This window comes from Hyla sarda, chromosome 7, assembly GCF_029499605.1.
Source record: "Hyla sarda isolate aHylSar1 chromosome 7, aHylSar1.hap1, whole genome shotgun sequence".
In the NCBI taxonomy this organism is placed as follows: domain Eukaryota; kingdom Metazoa; phylum Chordata; class Amphibia; order Anura; family Hylidae; genus Hyla; species Hyla sarda.
The window spans coordinates 7,764,800-7,779,007 of record NC_079195.1 but is presented as its reverse complement, the minus strand read 5'-3'; the positions used below and the strand labels follow the sequence as shown (position 1 = coordinate 7,779,007).

General features: G+C 44.2%; 1 protein-coding gene across 3 annotated transcripts in view; it reads right to left on the bottom strand.

Annotated features, from left to right (window-relative positions):
- The window catches only part of RAB11FIP2 (RAB11 family interacting protein 2), a 148,610-nt gene that overhangs the window by 14,127 nt on the left and 120,275 nt on the right, over positions 1-14,208 (bottom strand). For all 3 annotated transcript variants that reach the window (XM_056533168.1, XM_056533167.1, XM_056533169.1), the window contains 2 exons: positions 5,241-5,662; positions 1,770-2,211 (listed from right to left, as the gene is read on the bottom strand). In XM_056533168.1, coding sequence (XP_056389143.1) covers positions 1,770-2,211; positions 5,241-5,662 — 864 coding nt within the window. The remainder of the gene's footprint in view (positions 1-1,769; positions 2,212-5,240; positions 5,663-14,208) is intronic.

The following is a 14,208-nucleotide window of genomic DNA, read 5'->3' as shown; positions in this document are numbered from 1 at the left end:
TGGATACAGAGGAGAAGCATGGAGTACAGCACTGGATACAGAGGAGAAGCCTGGAGTGCAGCACTGGATACAGGGGAGAAGCATGGAGTGCAGCACTGGATACAGAGGAGAAGCATGGAGTGCAGCACTGGATACAGGGGAGAAGCATGGTGTGCAGCACTGGATACAGAGGAGAAGCATGGAGTACAGCACTGGATACAGAGGAGAAGCATGGAGTGCAGCACTGGATACAGAGGAGAAGCATGGAGTGCAGCACTGGATACAGAGCAGAAGCATGGATACAGAGGAGAAGCATGGAGTGCAGTGATGGATACAGAGGAGAAGCATGGATACAGAGGAGAAGCATGGAGTGCAGCACTGGATACAGAGGAGAAGCATGGAGTGCAGTACTGGATACAGAGGAGAAGCATGGAGTACAGCACTGGATACAGAGGAGAAGCATGGAGTGCCGCACTGGATACAGAGGAGAAGCATGGAGTGCAGCACTGGATACAGAGGAGAAGCATGGAGTGCAGCACTGGATACAGAGGAGAAGCATGGAGTACAGCACTGGATACAGAGGAGAAGCATGGAGTACAGCACTGGATACAGAGGAGAAGCATGGAGTGCAGCACTGGATACAGAGGAGAAGCATGGAGTGCAGCACTGGATACAGAGGAGAAGCATGGAGTGCAGCACTGGATACAGAGGAGAAGCATGGAGTACAGCACTGGATACAGAGGAGAAGCATGCAGTGCAGCACTGGATACAGAGGAGAAGCATGGAGTACAGCACTGGATACAGAGGAGAAGCATGGAGTAAAGCACTGGATACAGAGGAGAAGCATGGAGTACAGCACTGGATACAGAGGAGAAGCATGGAGTACAGCACTGGATACAGAGGAGAAGCATGGAGTACAGCACTCTACCTAGCCACCCACATCCGCTCTCTGGACATTGTGTACATGGGGTATGAGGGTTTTATGATTTATGCAGGGGTAAGATGGCGACTCCCAGAGTCATGTTTCCTGGGCGCACTCTAAATGTCTTCTGTCTAGAAGCTTACTGACATCTGTGCTGTGCATGGCGGTAAGTAAATGTTCTGTACCTGAGGTGAGCGCTCCTTCTCCCCTCATTTTACATTACACACAGCCAATCCCGTGTCCGGCGCTGCCACCGCCGCACATTTCTTTAATTACCTAAACTCCATCTCCCAGGGTCCGGCTAATTACCCCTTCCCCGTCCCTGGCGACCTCGCTAATAACTTTTCTGGGTCCTCAGTCGCGGTTCTGACGACACATTGAAATTAAAAGGCGCTTTCTACATTCACACCTGTCGCCGGCTGCAAATTGAGAAATTTTCACATCAGCTGATTAGGCAAACGGTTCGTCTCCTGATAACGGAGCGACACGGCCGGAGAACATACATTCCTGTCATATATATATGATGCCTCTACGTGATAAACCCCAATCGTAAACCTCCCGACGGGGGGAAGGGGGGCTCCACTGCCCGGTGTCTGAGATCTGTATATACTGTATGGTACAAACTCTCTGGCAGTCACAAAACTGTAACTCCAAAAATGGACAGAGGGCTGTCAAGGTGTGCTGGGAGTTGTAGTTTTACAACACCTAAAGAGCCATAGGTTGGGGAGATGCTAGTAAAGAAGGAAGTGGCTCCACACCAGAGGTCCACGTGTGACTGTCCTCTATGGGATTCACATAACATAGATGTGTATACAGGACTAATGTTCGTGTATGTGAATGTCATTAGCCATCAATGTGCCTCGATTACCGTAGCTCCGGAGCGCGGCTCCCCACTCGGAAGGGATTGGTGGACTCGTAGTTTGTGGTCTGCTGGGTGGCACCTTCAGAAGATCTGCTCTCCACAGTCCAGTCAGAGATGTCCTGGCTGTGCCGCTCAGGCCGTTTCCCTTCCTTCTTGCCAGTCACTCTATCGAACAAGCTGACCTTGTCCTTCTTCTTCACGTCTTTCTTCCCGTCAGCAGTTTTGGAGAAGATCCCGGAGGTGGCGGACCTCTCCCAGGCTTCTGTGCGCTCATCTCCTGGGGCCCACTGTCGGGGCAGTGTGGCAAATTTCTGTGGCAGAGAAGAACCGGGCACTGGGTCTTTGTTGCTCTCTCCAGTCCAACTCACATCAGACCCTCGGCTTTCAGGGGGGTTATCCTTCGGGGCGTCAACGCTCATTGTTCTTCTGTGAGGAGAGTTAAGGCTTCCTGGAGATCACAGAGATGATAAACACACAAATTAAGAAGAGATTTGGTCAGGGGCAGAATCCCGACAATGACACAGAAATCTAATACAAACAGTTCTGGGTTTATTTGTAACACCAAAGAAAAAACGGGAGCGCTCACCGTGATGATGGCAGGCAGGAAGCTGACAACTTTCAGTCCATAGACCTCATCGGTCCGAGCACTACCGGGGGTAGTTCAGACGTAGGGCCACGGACCGTATCACGTCCCTAGGTGCTTCGTCAGGCCGCTGACAGCGGCCTGACGAAGCGCCTAGGGGCGTGATACGGTCCGTGGCCCAACGTCTGAACTACCCCCGGTATCACCTGCCGCCTCCCTGTTCGGACCGATGAGGTCTATGGATTGAAAGTTGTCAGCTTCCTGCCTGCCATCATCACGGTGAGCGCTCCGTTTCTTCTTTGGTGTTACATATATACACATGCTTTTTCTCCTTGGCGTGTAGCGCCACCTGTCATAGCCAACTGTATACACCGAAGTATATTCACTAGTCGACTGGAGGTGTTACTGCGTTAGTGTTGGCAACTATGTTCTTTGGAGTTCTGGGTTTACTGTGAATATCTGATTGATGAAGAGCCCCCAACACAGGTGGGTATACAGGGGGTACTAAAGATTTCTGTCACTTCTGAACAGATACAACGTGGGACATTCTTAAACATGCCCAACATAAATATAAAGTGCCCCTGGTGTAAATACTGTACATGAAGAGTTAAATATTAAAAGTGACACAATAAGATTTAAAATGGGACATGACAACGTTTACATTTGTATGTCTAGTTAAGAGAGCATTAAGAACATGGTTCATCCTTTAAGATCTAGAACATGTATAGTAATAACTCCTATAATACAGTATGATCACTAATAGTAAGGAGAACATGTGTAATGATGGGATGTACAGAACATAACTAGACCCGGTTACCTTATGTTATCTACAACATGGACACCAGTGACTTCTAGAATATGAAAGTGTGAAGAACATACAAAATAAGGAGCAATGAGCAAAGGGTGCAGGGAGTAGAGACATCTAGAACGTTGTTTATTTTTAGATTTAGAACATGGATAGTGACCTCGTGATAGTGTGGAGAACATACATAACAGGCAGTAATAGGCATGGGATATAGAGAGTTAAACATCTATACCCTGGTCCATTTTATATCTAGAACATGGATTCTTGGACACAATCAGTGATCGTATTGAAAACAAACAAAATGAGGAGTTCTGGGCACAGGGTGTAGAGAGAAGAGTCATCTAGACCCTTGTCACTTTTGTTATCTAGAACACGGATAGTAGTGACTTCTAGGATATGATCAAATGTGGAATGAGTGCGAGGTAGAAAGTAGAGGCATTAAAATGAGATTCCTTTTTGTGACCTAAAACATGGATAGTAAAGACTTTAAGAACATAATAGCCCTCATTTACTATTGCAAACCAGACATGTTTTGTCGGATTGTGCGCCAGTTTCTGGTGCATTGCGCCAGAAATTCTGTCTGCGCCAGAATTTAAAAAAACCCTACTAACTCTCCATTTTACTAAGAAAACCCTGAAAAAGGGGCATGGCCCTCGGGAAAAGGGGACGTGATCACCAAAAAAAGGGGCGTGTTCCCGACATTTTCACAAAATCCCAACATATTTACTAAGGTTTCCACAGAAAATGTGGTGGATTTGAGCTGAGGAAAACCCGACAGATCAGAGCAGGTGTAAAAAAAGCAAAATGTAGGGAATTCAATAGAAAAATCGGTCGGGTTGTAAAACCACGCCCCCTTTTGGACTGGCCACACTGCCTTTGTAACAGACCACGCCCCTTTTTCGGCTTTTCACAGTGCAATGTCGGGTTTGTTGGATTTTCCAGGCGCACACTGTTGCAGACGTGTCGCAGACACTCTGCGCCAAAATAACCCGACAAAAACTGGTTGGTTTCAGCTTAGTAAATTAGGCCCAATATGTACAATATAAAATATAGAGAAAAGAGACATCTGAACCATAATAATTTATTACATCTTAAGGGGGTACTACCCTAGAAATTATTATATATTTTTTTAAATCAACTGGGGCCAGAGAGTTAAACAGATTTGTAATTTACTTCTATTAAAAAATCATAACCCTTCCAGTACTTGTCAGCTGCTGTATTTTTCACAGGAAGTTCTTTTCTTTTTGAATTTCTTTTCTGTCTGACCACAGTGCTCTCTGCTGACACCTTTGTCCATTTTAGGAACTGTCCAGAGCAGGATAGGTTTCCTATGGGGATTTGCTCTTACTCAGGACCGTTCCTAAAATGGACAGAGGTGTCAGCAGAGAGCACTGTGGTCAAACTGAAAAGGAAATTCAAAAAGAAAAGAACTTCCTCTGGAAAATACAACAGCTGATAAGTACTGGAAGGATTAATATTTTTAAATAGAAGTGATTTACAAATCTGTTTAACTTTCTTGCACCTGTTGATTAAAATAAAAAGTTTTCCAGGTGTATTGTAATGTATTGTGTGATATTTTGGAGAAGATACATAATGGGTAGTGAATGTGCATATGGAGTCATCTTGACCACAGTGATATCTAGAACATTGGGCCTCATTTACTAAGAATGTCGGGTATTTACTAGTGGGGACAGTTGTTTCGGACTTGCAGGATTCCTCTCTATTTACTATTGGGAGAAGTCGGGAACATTTTCTGGCCAGCTTTTTCTAGGTAGATATTTCCAGACATTTATCCACAGGATTTTCTGTGAATTCAATAGTAAATCGGTCGGGTTGTGAAACCACGCCCCCTTTCAGTCAGACCACGCCCCTTTCGGGCAGACCTTTTCGGCTTTTCACAGTGCAATGTCGGGTTTGTCGGATTTTCCAGGCGCACACTGTCGTAGACATGTCTCAGTCACTCTGCGCCAAAATAACCAGACAAAAACTGGTCGGTTTCAGCTTAGTAAATGAGGCCCATTGTATTGGTTCTAGAACAAGATGATGGATGGCGGCCATCCCGTTGCGTTACAGGGTGCCCGTTACTCACCGTTCTCATCCGCAGAGCTGATAGAGTCAAGAGTCTGTTTAGCCGTGAGTCCTCCGGAGCCGAGCCGGGAGGATGGAGGACCATATAAATCCGACATGGAGTGAGCAGACGACAAGCGCTGAGGTCCCAGGAGGAACGGCTTCTTGGGCTTACTCTTTATATGGATTTCTGAACTATTGGGGTCACAGATGCTGTGCCGCTCAGTGGTGCTGCTAGGAATGATGGCGGATGACGTGTCGGACCCGTCTTGCTTCCTTCCTTTCATCTTGTCCTTCAGACGTGCGAATGGAGAACGAGTCTTATCCTTCATGGAGAGGTCAAACATACTGGCCGTCATGTTGTTTCTCACGAACTGGACGTTGACCTTCAGTTCTCCTCTGTGCTTGTTCTTCTTCCCTTGCTTTGATTCCAGCTTGTACCATCTGCATTATATATGAATAGAGGGTTAGGAACCACATCCCACACAAGCAATGTTGATCGGATTCTTTTTCCTACTATACAGTAACTCTTTACAGTATACCCTACATGTACTTATGTGCCCCCCTGGTACTGCCGGTCACAGTCAACCTGTCTTACAGTACAGTAAGTCCAAACAAATCATCCCACATGTAAGTGACCCTGACCTGGTATGCCCCCTGGTCCTGCTGGTCACAGTCACCACATTTTACGGTACAGAAAAAATAAAAAAATAAAAAAAATAACCCAATGTGTTAGGGGACTCATCCTGATACCTCTAGTCCAGTGTTTTTCAAACAGGGTGCCTCCAGCTGTTGCAAAACAACAACCCCAACATGCCTGGACAACTCCATCATTGCTCATTCAAACCGCTATATGTTGGCTATTGCAAAACTACAACTCCCAGCATGCCCGGACAGCCAACGGCTGTCCGGGCATGCTGGGAATTGTAGTTTTGCAGAAGCTGGAGGCACTCTGGTTGGAAAACATTGCTCTAGTCCAGTGTTTCCCAACCAGGGTGCCTCCAGCTGTTGCAAAACTACATCTCATTGGCTGTCCGGGCATGCTGGGAATTGTAGTTTTGCAGCAGCTGGAGGCACTCTGGTTGGAAAACATTGCTCTAGTCCAGTGTTTCCCAACCAGGGTGCCTCCAGCTGTTGCAAAACTACATCTCGTTGGCTGTCCGGGCATGCTGGGAGTTGTAGTTTTGCAGCAGCTGGAGGCACTCTGGTTGGAAAACATTGCTCTAGTCCAGTGTTTCCCAACCAGGGTGCCTCCAGCTGTTGCAAAACTACATCTCGTTGGCTGTCCGGGCATGCTGGGAGTTGTAGTTTTGCAGCAGCTGGAGGCACTCTGGTTGGAAAACATTGCTCTAGTCCAGTGTTTCCCAACCAGGGTGCCTCCAGCTGTTGCAAAACTACATCTCGTTGGCTGGCCGGGCATGCTGGGAGATGTAGTTTTGCAACAGCTGGAGGCACTCTGGTTGGAAAACATTGCTCTAGTCCAGTGTTTCCCAACCAGGGTGCCTCCAGCTGTTGCAAAACTACATCTCCCAGCATGCTCGGACAGCAAACGGCTGTCCGGGCACGCTGGGAGTTGTAGTTTTGCAACAGCTGGAGGCACCCTGGTTGGAAAACATTGCTCTAGTCACAGTAGAGTCCCCCTCTGGAGGTTGCCTTGTATCATAGAGATAAGAACCACATATTGTCTCATCTGCTCTTCCACAGAATCCAGAATCAAAATCGCCCAGTATTTCAGAATTGCGACCCAATCCTTGGAGTAGACCAGAACCAGGCAAAATCTCCTATTATGTCACACTACACAGACTGCTGGCAATAGTTGTGCAGCCCCAAAATGCCTTGTTCAAATACTGGCTCTTCTCTCCCTCCTAACAGGAAGTTGTGTAGTCCTATCATTATCAGTGTGGTGTTGTCTCAACAGCTCCCTGACTATACCCTCTCTTATCAGATTGCAGTGTTTTTTGAGCAGCTCCCGGCTTCTCCCATCATTCTCAGCTCACCCCCCGAGTGATGCCATCACCTTTGATCAGTCTCTACAGCTAGATCACCATCTTCCTATCATAGACATATACATCTTTATTAGGACATTTAGGGAACAATGAGGTGTGGTTACAGCATGCTGCCTTCTGCTGAACAATGCCACAGGCAGAGGAGCAGACGGGATGAATACAGCAGGTTCTGGAGACTGTTTTGGACGTAGAACTAGCAGCAGTGCTGTGGGAGGGGGGTAGGCATGGTGGAAAGGCTGTGTTGAAAAGCTGAGGGAAAGCAATGCATTCTGGGAATTGTAATACTGAGCAACCGCTCAACCAGAACTACAAATGCCCATAAATGGATTTTTGGTGGATTCGGAATTGAGGCATACAGGAAAGCAACGCTATAGGCTTCTGCAGCATTTTTTTTTTTTTTACTTGATGTTGGAGTACCCCTTTAAGACACAAATGGGAGTATGTTAAAGGGGTACTCTGGTGGAATATATATATATATATATATATATATATATATATATATATATATAGATGCAAATCATAAAATGTTGCAGTATCTTGTAATAACCTTTTTTATTGGACTAACAGCATTTTGTAGAGAAGCTTTTGGGATTCCTCCCTTTATCAAGTCCAAAGCAAATCTTTGCATCATGTGGTGCCAGAAATCAACTGGTGCCAGAAAGACAAACAGTTTTGAAAATTACTTCTATTAAAAAATCTTAATCCTTCCAGTACTTATCAGCTGCTGTATAACACAGAGGAAGTTCTTTTCTTTTTGGATTTCTTTTCTGTCTGACCACAGTGACACCTCTGTCCATGTCAGGAACTGTCCAGAACAGGATAGGTTTACTATGGGGATTTGCTCATACTCTGGACAGTTCCTGACATGGACAGAGGGGTCAGCAGAGAGCACTGTGGTCACACAGAAAGGAAATTAAAAAAGAAAAGAACTTCCTCTATATTATACAGCGGTTTATAAGTACAAGAAGGATTAAGATTTTTTTATAGAAGTAATTTACAAATCTGTTTAACTTTCTGGCACCAGTTGATTAAAATATATATATATATATATATATATATATATATATATATTCTGGGAATTGTAATACTGAGCAACCACTCAACCAGGACTACAAATGCCCATAAATGGATTTTTGGTGGATTCGGAATTGAGGCATACAGGAAACAACGCTATATGCTTCTACAGCATTTTTTTTTCCACTTGTGGTTGGAGTACCCCTTTAAGACACAAATGGGAGTATGTTAAAGGGGTACTCTGGTAGGGGAAAAAAAAAAATAATAATATATATATATATATATATATATATATATATATATATATATATATACACGGTAAATATATACATATATATATATATATATATATAGATATAATTATTATATCTATATATATATATATATATATATTCCACCTAAGTACCCCTTTAAGACACAAATGGGAGTATATTAAAAGGGTACTCCGGTAGGGGAAAAAAAAAAAAAAATATATATATATATATATATATATACACGGTATATACACGGTATATATATATATAGATAATTATTATATATATATATATATATCTATATATATTCCACCGGAGTACCCCTTTAAGCTTGGGTTACAATTCTGATATGCTGGGCGAATCGATTTTAGGTTCTAGGGACAGGTCCTCTGACATGTTGGGTGATCCATATGGACGCAATGTACTGTAAATGCTTTATACGGGGACTGCTTGTTGGCGACAAACTTTCCTGTACGCCGACTGAGAAAGGGTTAAGTCGCAGTTAAAATTGGATAAAACCAAGAAAACAGCACAGTGTGTTCTGGAGCGGCTGGGAGGGAAGTGCGGCTGAAGATGAAACACGTCCCCGCGCTGCTCTTTACAAGTGCTCACGATAAAAGTTAAGTGTTTGTTTTTTTATCTGTGTACCCCGCTGCTGCCAGCAAGCTGGCGCTCTACATTCGGCGCGGCGTGCCTGTCACTGTTAGCACAATTTGCACTTGGCTGGCTCAGGGTACAGGACTCCCCCCAGCAGCATGATAACTCGTATCACTCCTGCTGATCTGGAGACAGTCTGTGTTTGCACAATATAACACGCGGCCGCACATGTTGTCACCACACTCCATTATTCCACCATCGTTGCTGCCCGCAGAAGCGGCAGGAGAAATAAAAAATAAAAGAGTTGTCAGAAGAAATGAAGTCAAAACTTCCCGGGACTTCAGGCATGCAGATGGGCAACAGCAGCAGCAGGCACTGCAACCGCCATCAGAAGTTCACATATGTAATAGTAGGGGCCACCGAACCCCGCTAACTGATGCCCTTGTCCATTTGTCCTGTTGTCTTTTAAGAAAAAGATACCTTTAACCCAGTGTTTCCCAAGCAGGGTGCCTCCAGCTGTTGCAAAACGACAACTCACAGCATGCCCGGACAGCCTTTGGCTGTCCGGGCATGCAGAGAGTTGTCGTTTTGCAACAGCTGGAGGCATGCTGGTTGGGAAACACTGTTATATAGTGTTACATTATACAGAATAGACACTATAAATACAGTGTTACATTATACAGATGACACATTATTAAACTAAAATTATAGACTATTACACTACACAGATTATACAGGAGTGCTTCCAGCTGTTGCAAAATGCTGAGATGAGAGGAAGCCTTGATTTACCTTTCAGGGACAATGCGGATCTTCCGGAGAAGGCATACAGGCTTTTGGCTGTCCCAGGCATGCCCTCATAGCCACTGAGCCAATGGCTTTTTTTTTTTATGTTCAATTTGTTATTTATTTTATTTTTATTTTTTTTGGGGGGGGGGGGGGGGGGGGAAGGGTCAAAAGTACAAAAAAAAACACAACATACAAAATAGGACTGATTTTTTTTTTTTTTAAATCATGCCATATGTTAGAACGTTTCCCGTAACCCCTTAAGGACACAGCCCGTTTTATTTTTGCATTTTCTTTCTTTTTTTTTTTTTGCGGGAAGTTACTTGCAGCGCCGTACATTTACGACTCATGTCCTTAAGGGGTTAATTAAAGGAAAACTGTCAGCAGTTTCACCGCACTTACCAGTGGTACTTGCCTGTTAGTGCGGGTGACACTGAGTAAAACGATGCTAACCATGCCCAGATCCATCGCTCCGTTCGTCCGTTATCTCCATTTTTTCAGAATATGCAAATGAGCACATTGTAACATGGGCGGGGTTACGGTCCTTGCTTCTGGCACTGTGACATCAGCGCTGATCCTTCAGCGCTCGGCCCGGCTTATCAATATTCATGGCCTCCCAATATTCATGTGCCGCTTCTGGATGTACATAAAGGCCTAGCGCTGAAGAAACAGCGCTGACGTCACAGTGCCCGAGGCAAGGACAGTAACCCCGCCCCCAAACCACAAAGTGCTCATTTGCATATTCTGGAAAATGAAGATAATGGGCAAACGGATTGACGGATCTGGGCATGGTGAGCATCGTTTTACTCAGTGTCACCCACACTACCAGGCAGTAGCACTGGTTGGTGTGGGTGACACTGCCGACAGTTTCCCTTTAAAAACTTTTACTTTGTCAGTAAGGGCTTGTTTTTTGCGGGATGAGCTGTAGTTTCTCTTTATACAATTTTTTCAGAGATTGGATGAACAAAAAGCTAAAACTTAGCGTTTTTTTTTTTTTTTTTTACGCAGTTCTCCATGCTGGTTAAAGGGACCTGCCACATGTTCCATGTAAAAAAATGTATATAAAATAGTTAATAAATGCGATTTAACCCCTTCCCTAATAAAAGTTTGATCCCCCTAAAAAAATTTCCAAAGAGCAGAGTTGCACATTTTTGGTCACTTTGTATATCCTAAAAAATGTATAAAAAAAAAGAACAAAAAGATCAAGGCGCAAAAAATGAGCCTTATACATCCCTGTATACGAAAAAATAAAAAAGTTATAGGGGTCAAAAGAGAACATTTTTAAACACTTAAACAGCTAATTTTCATACAAAGTTTTTTATACTACGGTAAGTTAGAAAACCTATATAGTTTGAGTATCGTTGTAACTGTATGGACCTGCAGAATAACGTTAATGTCTAATTTTTACCCAAAACTGCTCTGCGTAGAATTGGAAGCCCCCAAAAGTTACAAAAATTTAGTTTTTTTAATTAAATCTGCCCCAAAAATAATTTTTTTCTTGGTTTCGCTGTAGATTTTCTGGTAAAATTATTGATGCCATTACAAAGTACAATTAGTGGTACAAAAAACAAGCCTCATATGGGTCTGTAGGTGGAAAATTAAAAGCATTGGTGAGGTGTAAAAAACTAAAGTGCAAAAATAAAAAAAACACGTGTCCTTAAAGGGGTACTCCGGTGGAAAACTTTTTTTTTTTTTAAATGAACTGGTGCCAAAAAGTTAAACAGATTTGTAAATTACTTCTATTAAAAAATCTTAATCCTTTCAGTACTTTTTAGCAGCTGTATGCTACAGAGGAAAGTCTTTTTTTTTTGTCTTGTCCACAGTGCTCTCTGCTGACACCTGATGCCCGTATCAGGAACTGTCCAGAGCAGGAGAAAATCCCCATAGCAAACCTATGCTACTCTGTTCCTGACACGGAGAGAGAGCACTGAGGACAACACAAAAAAGGAATTCAAAAAGTACTAAAAGGATTAAGATTTTTTTTAATAGAAGTCATTTACAAATCTGTTTTTAAGTTTCTGGCACCAGTTCATTAAAAAAAAAAAATAATAAGTTTTCCGCCGGAGTACCCCTTTAAAGGGGTACTCCGCTACTCAGCATTTGGAACAAACTGTTCCGAACGCTGGAGCCGTCGCTGGGAGCTTGTGACGTCATAGCCCCACCCCCTCATGACGTCACGCCCAGCCCCCTCAATGCAAGTCTATGGGAGGGGGCGTGACAGTCGTCACGCCCCCTCCCATAGGCTTGCATTGAGTGGGCGGGGCTATGACGTCGCGAGCTCCAGTGTTCGGAACAGTTTGTATCAAATGTTGAGCAGTGGAGTACCCCTTTAAGGGGTTAAAGAATAAGAGTTGAGTGGAGAGAAAAACACTGCATGTCCTATTCCTGTAAAATACATAACACCAGACTGACCCCATTAAAGTCAATGGAATCCATCGAGACTTGGCGGTGTCTGTTGTGAAAAGGGTCCATTAGGCTTCCTTGTTTGACACCAAACAGCCCTAACAGGTTGTCTTTATAGATAGGATGACACTAGGCCCTCGGCTGCAATGGTGGACCACTGTACCAATTTGTGTCAGGGGGGCAGATGGATGCTGCGGTCACTATTGATCAAAGGTTAAACTTTTGGGATCATAGTTACCTCCATTCCTGACAGTAGCAGCAGGAGCTCTTGTCACAGTTTCTGCGGGTACATTGGCAGTACCTGCAGATTCCATATGACATGTATTCCCAGCATTGTAGCGTTAAGGGGTTAAAATAACATACCTATCCGGTTACATTGTATAATCATCGATATATTGTAAAAAAAAAAAACATCATCTGTCTAGATTCCATTTTCAGCTTGCATTATTCTCGTGTCCTGGTCCATCCTGCTTTAATAGTAAATTTGACCGGCACCCCCCCGGTATCCGTCATCAGGCTTCAAAAATGTGGTGTGTACAGAGCTTTATGCTTGTTCTCTGTGGTGTGTCCTCGATACTTGGTGACTTTCAATGGTTAATGGAGAAGAAATAACAAGTCATTGGGCCACATTGTGTAAAAGATTGCGACCCCCCCACCTGCAGCCTCCCGGTGGACATAAAGTTACTACAGATTGGGTCACGTATAGAACATGAGGTCCCCACTCCCTGGTGGTGGCTATACACACGTGATGATGGATTCTGACTGAAACCGACAAAGCGTGAAGGGTGAAAACTGCCCTCGAATTCTGTGGCTGCTTCGACAGGCTCTGTAGCTCTGGTGTCGTCTCCTGTTCACGGGGAAAGGTTGTCAGTCGTGTTCCTGGATGTTATGTGGTGGTCTCCGGATGCCTCCGACTCTAAACATTCCATCTCTATCCCAATGACCGGAGGCTCCATGAAATGCACCAAGACACACGTTTGATAGTGGAGGAACACGCACGGTGATCAGCATTATTATACCTGAGCCCGAAGGGGACGACTTATAAGCGCTCACCACAATCCACGGGGACGGCTCGCACCGGCGGTCACACTGGGTCAGAGATGTTGACGAAGCTGGAGATTATAGCCAAGGTTAAAATGTCAGCCAAGTGGGAGCGGTGACTGCTGAAGGAACATTGACGATAATACCTGGCTCCACCATTTTAAAGGGCCCAAGCCCCTATACAGGAAGCTAAAAAGGCAAGAAAGAGCGCTCCATAGTGTAAAACTGCATGTGTCACTCAAAACACTTCATGTGAATGGGCGCTTACTAAGGCCGGTTGTGCTTACCCCAGCACAACAAAGGATATGGAGATGGTCTCACTGCTGCCTTTCCACAGTAGAACAACATAAACCAACGACCTCCAGGAATTAATGGATAGCTTCGGGCGCTGAGAGACCACAGGTAACAAGTAGATGTGAACAACGCGTTGCATGATGAGAATAAATGTTGTTCACATTTACCTGTGGTCCCTAAGCGCCCGAAGTTATCCACTAATTCCTGGAGGTCGTTGGTTTATGTTGCTGTACAGAAAGCATCAGTGTTGTATCATAAAGAGGTCTTCATTTTCTAATCAAGGCTTGCATGCCTTCTTCTTTACATTTTCACCTAGTCCTGTTCATACAGCTGAGGGCTTCTTACGATGTATAGTTGTAGATATGAACCTGGTGTCTTCTTTACATTCTGACTTGGTCCTGTTCATACAGCTGAGGGCTTCTTATGATGTATCGTTGTAGATATGAACCTGGTGTCTTCTTTACATTCTCACCTAGTCCTGTTCATACAGCTGAGGGCTTCTTACGATGTATCGTTGTAGATATGAACCTGGTGTCTTCTTTACATTCTGACCTAGTCCTATTCATACAGCTGAGGGCTTCTTATGATGTATCGTTGT